At 39.0% G+C, this 20,794-nt stretch overlaps 1 protein-coding gene across 1 annotated transcript; it reads right to left on the bottom strand.

Moving 5' to 3' along the window:
* Nucleotides 1–765: 765 nt before the first annotated feature.
* Nucleotides 766–19,976, bottom strand: LOC103027728 (uncharacterized). Its single transcript, XM_007233091.4, has 3 exons — nucleotides 19,673–19,976; nucleotides 16,490–17,081; nucleotides 766–1,840 (listed from the first exon to the last, which is right to left on the bottom strand). The coding sequence occupies exons 2-3, from the start codon at nucleotides 16,932–16,934 to the stop codon at nucleotides 1,629–1,631; spliced, it is 657 nt and encodes a 218-aa protein (XP_007233153.3). The 5' UTR covers nucleotides 16,935–17,081; nucleotides 19,673–19,976; the 3' UTR covers nucleotides 766–1,628.
* Nucleotides 19,977–20,794: the final 818 nt, after the last annotated feature.

Genomic DNA, 20,794 nt, shown 5'->3' with positions numbered 1-20,794 from the left:
GTATGTTACAAGTAATAATTTTATTTTAAAATTGTGGGTCAGAAATGGGGGCACTTATAATCCTTAACTTTTTTCCAAAAATCGTCAGTGCGCTTTACAATCTGGTGCACCTTATGTATGATTTTTACTAGTCAGGTTTTAAGAGCAGCTTTATATGGGTGGGTTGTTTAGGTAAGTTCTCCTGCACTAAGGCTGGGTGCAGCAGCATTAGCGTTAGCTGCTAACCACAGCGCTAGCCCTTTTGCTGTTCAGAGGTGAGTATATCGGACTGTAGTCTGTGTTTTTACCATGTTAATACAAGCGATGTGGGACAAACCGCTAGCGCCTCACTCTGAGGAACTCTCAGGGTTCCTCATTCTAGTGCTATCGAGCAGCATTTCCCGCTAGCATTGCGGTTAGTGGCTCATGCTAATGCTGCTAAAGCAAAAAACAAAAAAATCACACTGACAAAATATTGTAAATCTAATCTACTTATCTTCTTATTGTAAATAAACGGAAGTGCTCACCCAAATAAACAGTTTTCAGGAGAGAAATCTGTGTAGCTTAACATCCAGTGCTCGTTTGACTTTGAAAGAATTTTTTTTTAAAGAATGTGAGTTTTGTTTAATTAGGTGCTTCCTCCAGCTTCCCCTAATTAAGGAGTTTAATATTAAGAGAATAAAATTAAACATCAATTTGAAAAATCTTAGTTTACACAACACTGTCAAAGATAAAGATAGTAAGTCAAGTAAAATGGTGTGTAAATGAAATAATCAGGACAAAGTATTATTTAAAGTGGTATATTTCATTATTTGTTTTATTACAGAGTCTGTGGCCCGTGACTTCAAATATATTTCTCCTTCTGGCCCCCAACAAAAAAAGTTTGGACACTCCTGTTTTATAAACTAAATGCATTTCTGGGTCAGTCATTTTCAGTCATTTACAAAAAATTTACTTATTTACATCTGATGTATAAACAGCTCCTGGTTTAATATGCAATTTCTGTTTATTCGCATATGGATGTGCCTCAGATAAGGATCTGACCAAGCTAAGTATTTACACTACTAAATTTCAGATCAGTACTTCTGAACCGAGATGAATGATCTCCTGAAATGATATGAGTGTTGTCACTGTTGGGTTTTACAGCGGCTCTGAGAACATAGAGGATAAATGGATGACAGCAAAAGGATCACAGCAGAACACAACCACAGTGTTGTTCAACCCCCGGCTTAACTAAAGCGATAGAAAAAAGAACCGGAGAACCAGCGAGAAGAATGAGAAACAGAAATGTGCTCCAACCCACAAGATCCATTGAGGCTGAAAATCCACTTTAGCATTGTTTGGCTACCTCAGTAGCCTGATCCAGAGAGGATTAACCTGATGGTTAATGTTCAACCACAGGCTTCATGGTTCCTCAGCGTTCCTCAGTGTTCCTCAGTGTTCCTCTGCAATTCCCACATCAGCAGATCTATCTTTGCAGTGTCTTTCTCCACCAAGTCTCCAGCCAAATGCCTCCCGCCTGCAGTTAGCGATGAACAGTGACTTTAGTGTTGGTTCCCGACAGATCAGACTTCTTTTGCTTGCAAGCAAATTCACCGCTTCTCTGTTGCGAGGGACTGGATCAAAACGGCACAGGTTCCTGCCTGACGTTAGGTCCCACCTAACGGAAGTTGTGAAATTTCGTCAATGGTGACCACCAGCTCATCAGGCTTCAAGGTGCCCAGGCAGTTAGAGTGGTTGTGGGTAATGTAGTTTGTTTCCATGGTGCGTGGGAGTTCTCTCATCTCGTTGCCGCTGCCGGTGATGCAGCTGACGTCGCTTTTACTCCTGCGATTCGCTGAACGAGGCCCAAACACCCATTCTGAAGAGGAGAGAAGAAAGAATCAGAGTTACTGTGTGCAGAAATCTGGGTCCCACTCAATAATAAGTGTCGCTAGTAACTGTGTAGTAATTACACATGAACAATCCATGTAATAACTGTAATGTGATTACTGGTAAAGTACACATTGTTAATCACAGGTTATGTGACTAGGGGGGACAGTGTGTGAACGAACTTTATGATGTTAAAAATAAGTTCAGAAACAGCTAGAAAACTGTAAAAGTAAATCTATCTGCTGCCTCTCCCTCTCTTTCTGCTGCCTCTCTTTCTGTCTGCTGCCTCTCCCCCTCAATCTGCTGCCTCTCACCCTCTGTCTGTTGCCTCTCCCCCTCTATCTGCTGCCTCTCCCTCTCTATCTGCTGCCTCTCACCCTCTGTCTGCTGCCTCTCCCTCTATCTGCTGCCTCTCCCCTTTGTCTGCTGTCTCTGCCTCTGTCTGCTGCCTCGCACCCTCTTTCTGCTGCCTCTCCCCCTCTGTCTGCTGCCTCTCCTCCTCTGTCTGCTGCCTCTCCTCCTCTGTCTGCTGCCTCTCTCCCTCTACCTGCTGCCTCTCTCCCTCTGTCTGCTGCCTCTCACCCTTTGTCTGCTGCCTCTCCCTCTGTCTGCTGCCTCTCCCTCTCTCTGCTGCCTCTCACCCTCTATCTGCTGCCTCTCACCCTCTATCTGCTGCTTCTCCCCCTCTGTCTGCTACTTCTCTTCTTCCATCTGCTGCCTCTTCCACTCTGTCTGCTGCATCCCACCCTCTATCTGCTGCTTCTCCCACTCTGTCTGCTGCTTCTCTTCCTCTACCTGCTGCCTCTCCCTCCATCTGCTGCCCCTCCTCCTCTGGTGGTCGTCTTGAAATGAGATGTGTTCAGATACATTTCTGGCCAATTGCTATCTCGGCAAGAGAAAAAACAAATGTTTATTGCTATCTTGGTACAACAGGCACGCTGCATGTGGCCGATGCTTGAACACCCCCGCTTGTTACAAAAACAAGAACATGCACAAATACACAGCAGTGCACAAACCCGACTTTACATCAACAATAAACACAATACTCAATAAAATAACATTTCTGTTCCTGTAAATTACCTGTAAATGAACATGCAGATCAGTTTCCTCTGCTGAAAGGAGCAGAAGCTCAGCGCCTTTAAAATACCAATCTGCCAAAGTCAGAGCACATCTGCCTCTTAAAGGAAACTGAGTGTTTCGAGCTCCGCTAGGTGTACTTTTCCCATTGTTTTGATAGCAAAGACACACTGACATGCCCTAAATCAAGCCGTGCATCAGCAGAGCGCAGTTGATGGCTCACCTATAGATTGCTAAAATAGGACCTGTTACTTGTAAAACCTCTAAAATTAGGATGTTAATGTCAGTACATAAATGGTAGTTTCAATTAATATTTCTATGATGATTGAATATATTAGTGTTTAAATGTTAAAGTGATTACATTTATTCGGAAATTAAATAATATTGCTTACAGTGTTATAATGTACATGCCTACATATGTAGGCTTGTAAACAAACACTACAGTATGTGTGTCCATATAAATGAAAACACAGAATCACAGTGCAATATAATCAGAGCAACTATATATTAACTATTGGCAACATAAATATTCACCATCTGAATGAAACTATCTGCTGTAAAAATTCATTTCAATACAATGAACCATTGCAGACATTAATCAGACTGTAGAAAATACTGTCATTTCATATTTCATACAGTATACAGAGAACGGTGTTGAAAAGTTTGAGAATCTAACATCTCTGCTTCTGCTGCTGCTGCTGTCCTGAAAGGCCTCTCTCAGACTGATTCCTGATCAGAGCTTTAATTGAGTTCATTGACATCATTTTCTTTTAATTACCTACATGAACAAAGTGATTAATCCTCACAAGTCTGGACTAAAAGTTCCAACCGTGTTCATTTAAAGAACTTTTATTACAGCTGTGTGACAGATTTGTGGAATACAAGATTTAAACACTGACGGATGTGCCGGCTTTGTCAGATTAAGTGATGAAATAAAAGTAAGTGATTAAAATTAAGAATTTAAGTTTATTGCTTTACTTCAGACTGCCTAATCATTAATATACTTAAGCAATAATACACTGGAGGTTTGTGCTATAATGTGTAATAGTGGCACTGCTGTAATGCAGCCTTATGCATGAGTACTGTAGAGCAGCACAGCAGTGCCAATATTACACATTATAGTACAAACCTCGAGTGTATTATTGCTTACGTATATTACAGATTAGGCAGTCTAAAGTAAAGCAATAAACTTAAATTCTTAATTTATATTGGAGACATGGCGTTTCTGCAGTGTGTCTGTGGGATTCAGCGCCCCCCAGCGGTCTATAATGACATTGCATTTGGTTTGTATTTGGTTTGTAAGAGCTGCATCATTGCTAGGTTACCTGTATGGGAAACTTTGGTTACAGTGCATTATCAGCTAATAATGTCACTCATAAAACGCCTCTCAGCCAATCACATTGCAGGGTCGGAACTAACTGTGGTATAATGTAAAATCGGTAGCACATGCAGGCAGTGTTAATGCAGTATAATACTGTACTGTAATTGGTGATAATAAACAGTAGAAAGTAAAAGCAGTGGTAATAATGCAGAAAAACACACACACACACTGTGTTTTTCACACTGGCAGTGTATTACTTGCGTCCACAGGCTGTGATGTCAGCAAGGATGTCCCAGACGCAGCGTATACGCAAACACACTCTGACACACTGCAGCACTCTGACCCTCACACACTCCGCCACGCCGAGGGAATACAATCAATTATAGAACACACAGGTCTCAGGCCTCGCCAGGGGGAATCAGACCACTATTGTCTCTCTTATTATCTCTTCCTGTCCGCTTTTCTGCTTTATACACCATAATACACACAAACACACACACACACACACACATAATCATGTATACACAATAACACTTACCTACAGGCTGAGTGAGGGAGTGAGGTAGTAATTTCCTGTATTGTTAACATATTCTCTGTACCGATTACAGAACCTTAATAAATTATTCAATACATTAATTCCTATTTACTCAGTTATTTCATTTACTGCTTTAAGGTATAATTACTTGTAATATAAAAAAATTAGATATAAGAGTACAAGAATAGATACAAGAAGTAGGGCCCTATTTTAGCGATCTATAGTGCACCGGTGATTTAGGGCATGTCGAAGCATGAACTAATTATCATAATAAATCCTTCGTGTGTTTTGGGTATATGATAAAATAAACCAGTCAGTGTGTCACTTGACTTTGGTGCGTTGATATTTTAACAGCACTGCATATTTGCATCTCTCAGCAGAGGATTCTGACCCGCAGCTCCTTTAAGAGAACAGCAATGTTATTTTATCATTTATTCTGTTTATCGTTGATGGAAATCTGGATTTGTCTTCATTTGTGTGTGTAACAAGCAAGGTGTGTACACTAACTGAGCGAGCGCAATGCCCATGGCGCTCCTGCATGGCTAAGATAGGATTGAGCTGCTGACTGTTGACTATTGTCAGGGTTTTAATCAGTCAGGGGTGCACCTGTATTTCCCACTGCCAAGATAAAAACACACCAGGAATGTACTTAAACACACCTCACCTCCAGACCACCATGCTCATCAGCATTGATATATACTTAAACTCCAAAGCTATTTTAATGTTTCGGGCACAACGTTCAAATAGCTTTGAAAATAAGATAAGATTGCAATGAGCATTGTGACGCTCCTTGCGCAGGGTGTACAATAAGGCCCTTACAGTGTCAATTTAAACAATATATACTGTACACAAAAAACACAAAAATCTAACAAAAATAAAATAACACATTAATTTACTGTAATAGTCTGTTTTGTATTTATTTGTCATTTGTCTGTCCACCAAACTCTTACTGTTAATTCCAGTCTCTGTGTTTTTCTGTCTGATACAAAATATTACAACACGATACAATTCAAGACTAAACAACCTGTCTGTTTATCTAATTATTATATTTATCTATTTTTTTTGTAGGAACAAATAAGAAATTATATAATAAACCTAAAAGTGTTAAATGAACCAAAATACTCTGTGAAGCTGCATTTAGGTGCTCTTATCTGAGGTGCTGTTAACTTGTGGTTTCTAAGGCTGGTAACTCTGATCCTGTGTAACAGAGGAAACTCTTGCTCTTCCTTCCCGTGAAAGGTCCTGATGAGAGCCAGTTTCGTCATAACATTTTTGATGGTCTTTAAGACTGCACTTGATCATATTTGGGAATAATATATATATTTTTTTTATCGACTGACCTTTATTTCTTAAAGTATTTTTCTTTACTTAGTTGAGTAGTTATTGCCATAATATAGATAAGAACATTATAACATTACAACAGCACAACACATTAGGAACAAACACATTAAGAGGCAAGAAATTCAAGTAATTAACTCTCGACAAGTTAACAAGCACAGCTGTTAACTGAAAGCCATTCCAGGTGACTCTACCTCATAAAGCTCCAAGATAGCTAAGAAAGAGAACTTTGAAGAATGTAAAATATAAAACATATTCTGATTTGTTTAACACTTTTTTTGTTTACTAAAGAATTCCTTATCGTCTCTGTTCAATAAAAATCTCCAAAACAGCAACTTTACAGTAGAGAGAAAAAACATCCTAACTTTTAATGGAAATCAAAAAAGCGTAGCATCCAGCTTTTTAAATGAGGTGTGGAGCTACTTTGAGCTGGATAACGGTGGAAAAATCGATTTATCGGGGCAAATTATGCCCCGTGTCACCAGTGTTGGGAAGTAACGGATTACATGTAACGGCGTTACGTAATCAGATTACAAATTATGAGTAACTGTAATCCGTTACAGTTACTGCTTCAGTAAGTGGTAATCAGATTACAGTTACTCTGCTAAAATAAAAGGGTTACATTGCGGTACTTTCCTATTTTTGGTCTTCCAATCCAACACCGACAAAACGCAAATAACATTTTGGTGTGAAATCGCTCTGATATGACAGTTGTCTGCCCCTCCTCCCGTCTCGCTGCACACACACACACAGGGAGGAGGGGCAGACAGCGCTCACACGACCAGACGAAATTAACTGACATTTTGGTCAACGAATAAAAACGAGACGAAAATGTTTGGCAGGGACGAAATCCAATCAGACTGATTTAGTTCTGTGAAAGGTAGGGACCAGTTAGGAAGAGATCCAATCACTGGTACTTTAGCGGAGGCGCCGCGCGCTCAGTTACAAACCCGGGAATTAACCTGTCGTTACGGAGCTCGACTGGAAGTTAACTCGACAGTGTTCAGCAGGAAGAGAGAGAGAGGGGAGAGGCGATATATTTCTCCTTTGACGTCGCGAAAAACAAGATAATGTGTAAACAGAGACTCCATCTCCGGTAAAAACACCACTAATCTTTCAGCTTCTGCAGACCAGAGTCACACAGATCTCCATGCAGAGATCCGCGTTTTAATGCTGATGTTATTTCATGAGCTGATGGGGTGTTTAACTCGGCAGTGCACTAAAACACAGAACTGATACAGAACTCACTCATTAAGATCAGATCATCTGTTTAGTCTCACAGTGGGAAAGATATAGCTAGTGTTAAAGCAGCAGCAGGTCAGAAAGGAACTCAATAATACAACGAAAATAAAACAATAAAATAAGTGAATCTATGAACCCAAAAGTCTGTGTAAAGTTCCTTACAGCACTTTCTCATAAGTTTCTCACTTTAACTCATGAAGTCTCTCAGTACATCCTGAGAGCATCTCTACAGGACAGTGTGTGAATGTTTGTTTTGATCTCGTTTATAGACTGTAGGTCCAGTAGGTGTGCTGGGTTACTGCTGGAGATAAAACTAGATCCTTTAAAAGTTGTTTTTGCATCTACAGCTCTGTTTAAACTTTAATTTAACTATTCAGATGTTTTATGACCTGATTTCTAGAGCAAAATTTTAAATGTAACATATGTATAGTCACACACCTACAATAATAATAATAATATACATTAAATCATATATAAATATATTTCACTTTCAAACATTAACAATATTACTCAAGTGGTTATTAAACGTTTCATTTCGTATACGTGTAGAGTTAATAATTCAAGGGAACTGATGAAAAATCATTTACATTTACACCCTTTACATTTTAGTCGAATAAATTTACTGTAATTTTAGTAGACTATATTCTTATGACATTAAGTCGACTAAAACTAAAAACATTTCAGATGACTAAATTGTGACTAAAACTAAATACTATTTTCGTCACAAGACTATGACTAAGACTAAATCACAATTTGTTGTCAAAATTAACACTGGTGGCAAACCTGCAAATAGAGAGCTTACAGTTGTTGTTACATTGTTTGGTTTTAAATGGTTTTATCATCAATTTATAGAAGTGTTTCATAAAATTGTTTGATGAAATGGTTTCATAAGTATTTTATAGAGTGATTGAAAAGGCTGTTTTATTTGTTTATCTATTTGTTAACTGGAAAGAAAAATAAAAGAATAATATGCAATATGTGGTTGCTACATTCATTCAGGCTTTAAAAAATGACAATATTTAAAGTAATCCAAAGTAATCAGATTACGTTACTCACTTGAAGTAACGTAACTGATTACGTTACAAATTACATTTTGAGTGATGTAATCAGTAATCTGTAAGGGATTACATTTTAAAAGTAACCTTCCCAACACTGCGTGTCACCCAGTCTGAAGGGTGTTTGGACAAACTGTTAAAATTTCTGGATCAATGTAAAAAAAAAAGTTTATTTCAGGTGATTTAAAAGTATTTCTATTGGTCTGTTCATCAAGAACTTTTGACACAGTGTAAGAGACAGTATGACTGTCCAAATTATGTAGTAAACTAAAAATAGACAAAAACAGAGATACTTGTCTTTCATTGGACAGCGACAATATGTTTTTCTTCATAATTTGAATGACATTAGAATTAATCTGCAATGCAGAATTTTTTTTCTGAATAGGGTGGGTTTTTTTGGGGGTGCATTTACCATCCACATAGGGGGCCTAAAAGATATAAGAATCACTGATATTGGTGATATTGTACTAAAATACATTGTATTGGTATAGGCTGTATTGTACTGTGCTATATTATATTGTATTGCATTTCATTTTCTTATTTTATTTTTTATTGTTTGTTTTATTTTGCATATTGTTATGTACTATACTGCATTTCAAAAGGCCAAAACTATTTGAAATAAGGCCGAGCTGGAGCCTGATTTTCATAAATGGTTTTAGAAGCGGTGATGTGTAGAAAAGAGGTACCATATTTTTCTGCTGCTTTTCTGATGGAAAGCTGAATGAATGCTTGTGGCAGGAGAAAGTCTTTTACAACAACAACGGTAGCTGCCTCTTTTTCAGCTGAAGAGATGCAACAGTGTGTTTCAGTTCAGCCCTGAGGGGCCTCTGCATTAAGGGGTACTGGTGTGCTCCCCTTACAGCTATCAAGTAAATAATGTCTCAATAATCTTCTATTAATATATTTGAATTTCAGACAAGCATAATCTAACCCTGTTTGTCTAACCTTACATTCAGCTTAAAATACCCTATATCAACTGGAAAATATATACACTTAAGCTTTTATATTAAGAACAACAACTCTTAACCTGATATTGGTGGCTGATAAGGGTTTATTTATTTGTGGGATTGCAGATCTACTAAACTAGACTGTAGGTTTATTTGCAAACGATGGACGGGAGAGAATTAGGAAGAGCTAGAGAGAAAGAAAGGGAGAGAGAGAGTAAGAGCATTCAGTACTCTGTATTTAGTTTAACTCTGTATTTAAAATAAACTCAGATCAGGTCTAAGAGTGTGATATAGTTAATTACATCATTTGTAGTTTCAGTTCTCATTGGATGTGAGAGAGAGAGAGAGAGCACTGGTCTCAATGCATCTCTGACAGCTGAGACCCACACTGAATTAACCCCCTCACTGCCCCTGACAGAAACATCCAGTAGATAATAACTGTGTCCACCATCCTTCAGAGATACCTGAGCACTTCTTATAAACAAGCCTGCAATTATCTGTGATCAGACCCAGACCCAGGTCGCATGTTAACATCAGTTATGGATGGGGCCCTAAAGCTTCTGCTTCTGCTTTATCTTGTACCCATATGGATTTATGAAAGGTCAGTAAAGATGCCTTTTATGAAGTCATTTAGATCTTTTTTTCTCATCATCTTTAATCCAGAATTGAGGTCAGCAGTAAAAACAGTAGTACAGATCTTGTTAACGCGTTTTAGGGGATAAGTACTGTGTACTTACAGAGTAAGTATGGTAGAACACTTTACACTACATAATACAGTCTGCTCCCTGTTGTTTCTGAGTACTGTGTACTTATAGAGTAAGAACAGTAAAAATCAGGTGAGGTGTGGGTTTATTAACCATTAATATAAAACCTTGTGGTTTCTGTGTATTAATTAATAAGTTTTCTTTAAAATCTCAGCATTTCCGATCATGTTATTGAAGATATATAAATATTATTTTTTTAGTCTTGACATTAACACACTATCCGTTTTCTTCCTGCTCCGCCCTGACTGTTTTTCGCTGCTCCACCCTGACTGTTTTAAAAGCATAAATCAAATTTTCATCTTCTTTTTCAAACTTAACAAATTTAATAAAATTATAATAATAATAATAATTCCCTGGAGTGTGAGTGGAATGAAGCTTTGAAGGGCAAAATGATTATATATTATTTTATATGAAAATTGCATCAGAAGTTTAGGGAGATTGCTTTATTTGTACATACATTTAAGTACGAGTAGGATCCCATAAGTATTTAGTATTTACTGATTCATAGAGAACAGTTACACCATTAATGTTGGGAAAATACAAGGTAAGTTGTTAGAAAGTTACCTTTACCAAGAAAAGAGAACATATAACACCCGTTCTCGCCTCACTTCATTGGCTACCTGTCGAATACAGAATTCAGTTTAAAGTGCTTTTAGTAGTTTTTAAAGCATTAAATGGTCTGGCACCCTCTTATATTGCAGATTTGCTTACCTCCTCAGTCTCACAGCGCTCTCTGAGATCATCAGCACAGAATTTGTTGGTCATTCCTAGGGTTCGTTTGAAACTCAAAGGTGATCGTGCATTTTCAGTGTATGCCCCAAGACTTTGGAACAGTCTTCCACTAACTATTCGCCAAGCTACTTCTGTCTCGGTTTTTAAATCAGGTTTAAAGACTTACTTATACAAACTTGCTTTTGATTAGTGAGTTACTGTGGAAATTGAGAGGTCGATTTATCCTTTATATATTGTTGTTGTGCATTTTAGTTTGTGTATTTTTAGCATTTTTTTATTTTTTTTATTTTTTTTTTTATTTCTGTTTTATGTTGGGATTCTTATTTTAATATGTTATTTAAGTGATTTCTTTTACCTAATTTTTGGATGTATGTACAGTGCCCTCCATAATTATTGGCACCCCTGGTTAAGATGTGTTCTTTAGCTTCTCATAAATTGAGTTTTGTTCAAAATAATATAGGACCACGATGGGAAAAAAAGTAAAGTCCAACCTTTAACTCAAGTAAATTTTAAGGGGGAAATAAAATCCCTGACTAAGAAATAATTATTCTTCATAAAATCACCTGTTCCACAATTATTGGCACCCCTAACAATTCTTAGGAAATAAATTTAATAAAAGTATTTCTGTCACTTCTACAGTAGTTTACGAAGTTGATCAGAGTATGTAGGAACATTTAATTAGTAATTCACAACTTCCTGTTTCCCTGGGGTATAAATATGACGTGACACAGAGGCCATTTATCTTCAACATGGGAAAGACAAAGGAACATACCATTCAAGTGAGGCAGATGTGTGTTGACCTTCACAAGTCAGGCAATGGCTACAAGAAAATCGCTACTCGCCTACACCTGTCCATATCTACTGTCAGAGGAATTATTAAGAAGTTTAAAACAACTGGAACAGTGGTAAACAAGCCTGGACGAGGACGCAAGTTTATTTTGCCACCACGCACAGTGAGGAGGATGATAAGAGAAATAAAAAGTTCTCCAAAGCTCACTGTTACAGAATTGCAACAAATGGTAGCTTCTTGGGGTCACAAAGTCTCCAAAACAACCATCAGGCGCTATCTACATGCCAACAAGCTGTTTGGGAGGCATGCACGGAAGAAACCATTTCTCACTCACAATCATAAACGCAAACGTTTGGAGTTTGCTAAGCGGTACTGGGACTTCAACTGGGACCGTGTGCTTTGGTCAGATGAAACAAAGATAGAGCTTTTTGGCAACAAATGCTCTAAGTGGGTCTGGCGTAACACAAGAGCTGAGTATGCAGAAAAGCACCTCATGCCCACTGTGAAATACGGCGGGGGATCAGTGATGCTGTGGGCCTGTTTCTCTTCTAAAGGCCCTGGGAACCTTGTTAGGGTGCATGGCATCATGAATGCTCTAAAATACCAGGACATTTTAAAACAAAATCTGGTGGCTTCTGCCCGAAAGCTGAAGATGGGTCGTCACTGGGTCTTTCAGCAAGATAATGACCCTAAACATGTGGCCAAATCTACACAGAAATGGTTCACCGCACACAGAATCAAGCTCCTCCCACGGCCATCTCAGTCCCCAGACCTCAACCCCATTGAAAACCTGTGGGGTGAGCTGAAGAGGAGAGTGCAGAGGAGAGGACCCAGGTCGTTGGATGATTTAGAGAGAATGTGCAAAGAGGAATGGTCAAAGATCCCTCTTTCTGTATTCTCCCATCTTGTGAAACATTACAGGAGAAGATTAGGTGCTGTTTTGTTGGCAAAAGGGGGTTGTACAAAGTATTAACATCAGGGGTGCTAATAATTGTGGCACACATGATTTGATGTTAAATAATTATTTCTTAATGTGGGATTTTTTTCCTACTGAATAAATTCACTTGAGTTAAAGGTTGTATTTTACTCTTTTTTTCCATCGTGGTCCTATATTATTTTGAACAAAACTCAATTTATGAGAAGCTAAAGAACACATCTTAACCAGGGGTGCCAATAATTATGGAGGGCACTGTATGTATAGTTATTAGACATTTTGTGTACAGCACTTTGGGCAGTGGAAGCTGTGTAAAGAGTGCTTTATAAATAAAGCTTACTTACTTACTTACTTACTTACCTAGTTGTTACACTCCTCTTCCTGGTTGTACTTTATTTACACCTATTCTAACTGTTTAAAGTACCTGTAGAACCCGGTTAGTATTTTGAATGTACTGGTTCATCCAGAGAAGTTACACCGTTAGTAAAGGGAACTTATCCTCTAAAACGCAGACTGTAAAGCATTACCCAAATCTCAACACATGAAACCAAGAGAGAGAGAAAGAAGTGACTTATGAAATGAAAGAGACAAAGAAAGAGAATAAAAAAAACAAAAAAGTGAAAGACAGAAAGTGATTCATAAATGTGAGACAAAGAAAAAGAGAAAAACAAGAGAGAAAGAGAGAGAAAAGTGACCTATAAAATGAGAAAGGAAGAGAGAAAAACATGAAAAAAGAATGAGAGAGAGCATTGACTTATAAAGTGAGAGAGACGAAGAAAGACATAAATACAAAAAAAGAGAAAGAGAGAAAGTGATTTATAAAATGTGAGACAAAAAAAAAGAAAATCATATGAACAGAGAGAAAGAGAGAGAAAAGTGACCTATAAAATGAAAGAAAGGAAGAGAGAAAAACATGACAAAAAAACGAGAGAGAGCATTGACTTATAAAGTGAGAGAGACAAAGAAAGAGAGAAAAATATGAAAAGGGAGAAAAAGAGAAAGAAAACAGAGAAAGAGAAAAGACGTATGAAGTGACTGTTGTTAGTTTCTTTTAAAGTAAAGCTTTTTTTACAGTGTATAAACAGAGTAAACAGATGAGAGAGAACAAAAGAGAGAGAACAAAAGAGAGAGAGAGAGAGAGATGTTTGCTCTCTGTACCCAGAGGATGAGATGAAATCTCTTCGGTAGTGCTGAGTGCTTACGGCCCTTTTCCTTCTCAATGTGTGTGTGTGTGTGTGTTTTCCCCAAGGTCCCATCTCCCAGTGAGTCTGTCTGAGGTTGTTTTTTTTTTACATTGTCCTCAGCTCACACACACACACACACACACATAAAGTGTTTACTGTAAAGAACTATTGAAGCGGAGAAATCGCCAATTTCATCCAGTATTTTAAAGGAGCAATCAGTAGGAAATGAGAGTGAGCGTGTGAAATGTCTACAGCAGTGCAATTTCAAAACAGTGCACAGAGTTGTTTCCCTCACCCACCCCTACAAAGATGCCAAGCTCACTTGGGTTGCCAGGCTGAGGACACTGCACCTACATGACCAGCTCATGTAGATTTAATATGACTTTTCTGCAGTTAGCTAGCTAGCGGCGTTGTCCTAAGCCAAGTTTGTTATACTGAAAAAAGCCCACTGCTCTGAATACGCACACCCTAGATCTTGGGCCCTATTTTACACCCACCGCATGGCGCGTCGCAAGGCTCATTTCCATTGTACACCTTGTCAACAGTCTATTTTCATGCCTTGCACACAAACCTTTAAAATAGCATTGGAGTTTAGGAATATATCTATGCTGATGGGCATGTGGTCAGGAAATGAGGTAATATATGGCGTGTTTCTATTTTAGGCAGAAGGAAATACAGGTGTGCCACTGACTAATTAAAACCCTGACAACAGTCAACAGTCAGCTACTCAATCCTATCTTATCCATGCAGGAGCACCGTGTGCTCATGTGCTCTCATCTCGTCAATACGATATTTATGACATGATTTAAAGCCAGCATTAAACCTGGAACCCTCAGGGTGAGAAATGTGTGTTAGGGAAAGAGCAGCAGGTGAAGATACACACCACACAGATATCCGTTTTTACTACACAGTTCTAGTTATAAAATACTGGCTACATGTTTCCTTAGTATCTGATGATTCATCTTGATCATTTTTTCTCTTATTACTGAAATTATAATACTGAATGGTCCTTAAACTTGTTTATACACACACTACAGCTGGACACACACATACACATATGTTAGGGAGCTCACTTATTTACATATAATCTAAATAATAATCTTAATGATATTGTTTGAATTGTAATTAATATATTAATTTGTGATATTCTTGTCTCCAAATATCAGACATCCAGAAAATATATTACTTACACCATTGGCACACTCGCAGTCGCCGATATGACACATCAACGACTGCAAAGTCACGCACACAAACACAACCACACTCTTTTATACACATGGTATGAGGACTTATCAATGAAATATTCACCTTATGCATGGAAACTATTAATAAAAAACATAATAATTAACACTTTTACACAATTAACACAATTAACACTGGTTTAATGTTGCATATATAATTAATTAGACATCCACCTCATCTCAAATCAGTGCTACTGAAGATATCTTCTGATAAGTCCAGAACATTTCGTAATACAAATTTAATGAATCATCTCAGATGCCCCATTTAGAGAAGTATACTGCCAATAGATTTAGACTGGAGCACCCGTAGAAGATGAACATGGTCCCATTGCATCCAAAAGGTCTGGGCTAAAAACGTTGAGCTGTGGAATGATGGTGCTCTACCCAACTAGAGCTGCAACTAATTATTATTTTGCCAGTTGACTAATCTGATTAGTGTTTTTGGAATAGTCGAGTCAACAATCATTTTTACCATGTCCTTCATCACTTTTAAATGAAAGAAACAGCTGAACATGATTTTAATTGCCATTTATTTAATTCCCAGAAGATGTTTAAATGTAGTGTGCTGATATTTAGTGAGTAAATACTGTATAAAAAGTGTTGTGTCTGGGCAGTTTTGCAGTCACCGACATTGACATTGACAATCGACATTGTTGATTTTTTTTTTATTGGAGCCCTACACCCATTTTTTGAATAACATTGAAGGAGACATATTATATTTGTTTTTACATAAGTTAAAATATGTGTGAAGGCTGTACAAGATATGTTTATGACGTTCTTTGCACACAATCACTCTCACATAAAGTGATCTCACCCGTTTCAATTCCCTTTAGAATGAGACATTTTATGGGCTCCATCCTTGTTTTTTTTGTGCAAATAAGCTGTTGCGAGCCTCGACAAGTTTACACTCAGCGTATACTACACGTTAGTGTTAGCTTGTGCTAAATGACAAAACACAAACAAGTAAGCTAGTTTATACTTGACTGCGAGAGAAACACCTATTTATATCTATGCCTATTTAATCTCCCTCATCTGCTTACTTGCCACGAATAGTAGGTACAGATCCCTACCTCAGACGAAGTCTGCTGGCTAATCCTGCTGTGTACTGTCTGAGGTTCTCAACTAGCAGACTAAAATGGTTGCTCTTCAACGGATCTAGTGGGTTGGGCTCAGGGGGGGGCAAACATTAGTGAAACCACTTAAAGTGCTCTCTAAAGTGGCAAAATAGAGTCAAAATTCCCTCCAACAGGTAAGGAAACAAGATGAAATGCCTAATTAACTGCTAATTCACATTCAAAATGTTACCATTTTGCATGCATTTATGTTTAAGTTTTAGCCACACCCCCTCAAGAATGTACAAGCCCCTGCCCTTCAAACAGCCGGAGCCCACAACTGGATGTTCATTCCTGTTAACGGCCACAAATACAGACCATCTCAACAGTTTAGAGATCAACCTGAGCCTAAACAGTTCTACTTACCCACAAACTCGTGCACCAGGTCCTTCACCAGATGACCCACGATGGCGTACGCCACCACCACGACCACCAGCGCCACCATCAGCAAGTAGAGCACGGCCTTGGGGAGAGGAATGGAGTCCCTTGGCGGCGTCCTGTAATCCGTGTACAGCAGGTCATCCTCCGAGTACGAGTACCGGAATACGTGCTCCATGCCGGATGTGTGGTTGGAGTTTAACGGAGGTCGGCTAGCCCCCATCCCTCCCAGGTCAGGCTCCAGGGCCGTGGCCATGACGCTGCTGGTCACTGCCTCTGCTTTCTCCATTCCTCTGTGGACCAGGCCCGTCGACTTGTTCACCAGCGGCAGGATCTGCGACAGGAAGAAACTCCAGTCCTTGATGGCCGTGGCGTTGCACGAGAACATGCTGGACGCTAGCGTGTCACTCCTCGGAGGCGTCCGGGCCTGCATGGCCGGCGACTTGCGGCAGCCCCCTCAACCCTGGGGGCTTCAAGGATGTCTCAGTCTCAGAGAAGCTCTCACAGACATGTGCTGAGATCCTGATTCACAGCGTTGGGTGGAGGTAAAGCTATGAATCCTGGGACCCCTGAAAGAAAGCTTACAAACAGAACACAAAGAGATTAAAATCTTTGAATAGTTGAATACTCTTCTATAACATAAAGGTTCTAGACCAGGGGTCGGCAATTAAGTTTGGCCGCGGGCCAGATATTTTCCAAGCCATTACGTGGCAGGCCACAAAAACAAATTCTGTTTTGGAAAATGAAGTGTAATGGGATGGAGTGCTATAGACTAGTAGCTCTCCAGGCCAGAGGGTTGTTGAATACAATTGCAGAACAGTTGATCTCAAAGCAGGTAAACCCAAGAATAAAAGGAAATAATAAAGAAATAAACACACTACTCTCACACTCATGTGGGATCAAACCCATGTCATCAAGGTTGCGGTCCAATACACTACTGCTGCCCCGGCTAGAGAATTGGCACACGGCTTGGAAAAAACGCCCTTATAAGGAGATGGGGAGCCCAAGAACGGGCGGAAAAACAAGAAGGGGCAGAAACTAAAGTCACGCCAAGCATGACAGAAAGATGGGAGGAATGTAAATAAAAGTTCGCCAGAGAACCATTTTATTTTTTATTTTTTAAATGATCGTTTATTGTAGTTCAAACAACCTCACGGGCCAGATGTTTCAAGCTTGCGGGCCACATCTGGCCCACAGGCCGCCTATTGCCGACCCCTGTTCTTTATGAAAATCCACAAATTAAGAAGTCATTGCCAAAACGAACTCCATTGATTTTATTTGAATCTCATCTATAGTAACCTGTTGATAAAAACTACCTCCACCATGTTTGCAAGATGCAGTTTAGCCTGGCCACCTCTTACCATATTTATACATTTGAAGAATTATTTTAAAGGTTAAAGAACATCAAAATACTGTAATGGATCAAAACAAAATGGTCACTAAATGGATTTACCTAAGCAAGCATTAAGTAATTACTGCATGATAATGGCAACAAATTATTTGACCTAATTTGATCTGATTTAGTAAGCAGCTTCTCATTTGTTAAACAACTACGTGGAAAGACACATCCTGTGATTGTTGAAAATAATTAATGTGGTCACTTGAACTCAGGGATACGTTAAATAGTGAAAGTAAGAGCAATTTAAGAAAAATAAAAACCTGCCAAATGGACCGATTGGGTTAATGGGTCTCAGGTTGTGAAAGAGTACAGGGATCATGAGACAATCTTTTTCATACATGGATCATCAATAAAATACAAGATCTTGGGGGAAAAGAATTAGTGTTTCATTCTTTGTCTTTGCACTAAGGTCCCATCTCTTATCTGTTACTGCATTAAAGATCTAAACCAAAACTGTTTTGTTGTAGGTTCTTTATCCTTTTTAATGGTTCTCTTTTCCAGCATAGTTCCTTAGATCGTCCATTGGTTCTGAAACTGGGTCTCAAGGCTCCCCAGAGCATCCAGAAATTGGTCTGTTGAGCAAAAAATCTGCACCATCTAATGGTCAATAAATATAATAATTTAGAGGGCTCCTGCTTCAGAAAACCAAAATCATACCTTCTGTTTCAACACAATAACACAATATTTTAGCTTCATTAGCTTTGTAGCACCAAAACCAAGAAGGCTAAGCTTCAGTCACATTATAACTATACCTGCTTATTAATGACTTATAAAGTGTATATTTATGTATGTATTTATTTCAATGAATGCTTCATGCTCCTGTTGTCTTCATATTTAGCTGCATCAAAGCTTATAGAAACATTCGGTAATAAATGCAAGCTCACGTGCGTGTGTTTGTGTGTCTGTGTGTGTGTGTGACAAATGACAAGTCTTACTCTGTAGCTGATCAGTGAATGTTCAAAATGCCAGTCTCTTCTGCGCTACTGTTGGTTTTAAATGACCATGCTATGGTTGGCAAACCTTAGTGAAGCTCAATGATTTTACTGTTATTATACTATACTGTTTATAAAAAAAATAGCCTGACCGTTTCCATGGTACAACAGTCCTCTGTTTGCATGCTGTTGTCTATACCTGGTAACCCTGATGTACCACAGAGTTCCAATAAGAAAATACTAGTTGAAGCTCTGCTGAGAACAGCTGTCATAGTTTAAACGCTGCATGTTCCCTCATATCTTATGATGCATCCTGATCATGTTCTAAGTTACTACAGAAAATATAACTCCTAGTAGTGCTTTAAGCAGTCCATCCTGTTGTGATTTAATATCAAGGTAACTCAAATAATTTTAGAAAGTCTAAATGTTAATTTGAAACTGAAGAAGGTCACCATGAACAACAAAATGTTTGCAACTCTTAGTCAACCATGTCCTCATTAAATTACATTTTTGGCTAAAAATCGTCCACCCAGCTTTGTAGCTTGCCCTGACAGGATGTAAAGGGTGAAAATAAAAAGTAATTCATCTAAATAAATATGTTTTCTGTGCTGTCTGAAGTCTTATAAATATGATAAATATATATTTTTTTTAAGTTTTAAATTATAAATACACACAAATCAAGCCATTAATAAGATCTAAATGTAAAACAGAACCGCAGACTGTTTAGCAGAACCATTTCTTTAACACGGGTTCTATCTAGAACCTGTATGGGACCCCCGCTCTCTGGCGCTGCTGAGGGTCTGAAGTTTGCAGTAAGGGGGTAAAAGCAGAAGGTCGTACCTGAAGGAGCTCCGCGCGGCTCCTCGCGCTCACCCCCGCATGCTGCTCGCGCTCAGTCTGACCGAGCTCCTCCAGCGCGAGCATCCGGGTCCCGCAGCGCGAGGAGAGACGGAGAGGACGAGCGCGCGCCTCAGAATCCGGTCACGAACTAAACACGCGAGTTTAGGATTCGCAGCGACTGAGAGACAGAGAGAGAGAGAGAGAGAGAGAGAGAGAGAGAGAGAGAGAGAGAGAGAGAGAGAGAGAGTGTGTATGTGTGTGTGTGTGAGAGAGAGAGAGAGAGAGTGTGTATGTGTATGTGTGTGTGTGTGAGAGAGAGAGAGAGAGTCTGTTAGAGAGTGTATGTGTGTGAGAGAGAGAGTCTGAGAGAGAGATAAAGAGAAAAAGAGAGAGATAGTATGTAAGAGAGAATGTGTGTGTTTGTGAGAGAGTCTGAGAGAGAGAGAGTGTGTGTTAGAAAGTGTGTATGTTTGAGAGAGAAAGAGTGTGTGTGTATGTGTGAGAGAAAGAAACAGAGGTAGTGTTTGAGAGAGTGTATGGGTGTGAGTGAGAGAGACAGTGTGTGTTTGAGGGAGAAAGAGTGTGTGTGAGAGAGAAAGATAGAGAGAGTGAGTTTGAGAGAAAGATTGTGTGTGAGAGAGTGTGTGAGAGAGAGTGTGTGTGTGAGAAAGAATGTGAATGTGTGTGTGAGAGAGAGTGTGTGTGATAGAGAGAGATAGTGTGTGAGAGAGTGTGTTTGAGAAAGAATGTGAATGTGTGTGTGAGAGAGAGAGAAAAAGAGAGAAATAGAGAGATATTGTGTGAGAGAGTGTGTGTTTAAGAGAGAAAGAGACAAAGAACAAGAGTGTGCAAGAGAGTGTATGTGTGAGTGAGAGTCTCTGTGTGTGTAAGAGTGTGTAAGAAATACTGTGTGTGTGTGAGAGAAAAATAGTGTTATAAAGTGAGTGTGTGAAAGTGAGAGTAAGAGAGTGTGCAAGAGTGTTTGTAAGTGTGAGAGAGATTGTGTGTGTGAGAGAGTCTGTGAAGGTGAGTGTGTGTGTAAGAGAGAGTCTGTGAGAGAGAGTGTGTGTGACAGAGTGTGAGATTGAGAGAGTAAAAGAGTGTGTGAGAGAAAGAAAGAGA

Source organism: Astyanax mexicanus, chromosome 13 (genome assembly GCF_023375975.1).
Source record: "Astyanax mexicanus isolate ESR-SI-001 chromosome 13, AstMex3_surface, whole genome shotgun sequence".
Classification (NCBI taxonomy): Eukaryota; Metazoa; Chordata; class Actinopteri; order Characiformes; family Acestrorhamphidae; genus Astyanax; species Astyanax mexicanus.
This window is presented reverse-complemented; position numbering and strand designations above follow the sequence as displayed.

Excerpts from the sequence above, each read along its gene's own strand:
- LOC103027728 (XM_007233091.4), bottom strand. The coding sequence starts at position 16,934 with ATGCAGGCCCGGACGCCTCCGAGGAGTGACACGCTAGCGTCCAGCATG. Across the intron at positions 1,841-16,489 it reads CCTGGTGCACGAGTTTGTGG|AATGGGTGTTTGGGCCTCGT; the intron begins GTAAGTAGAACT and ends TCTCCTCTTCAG.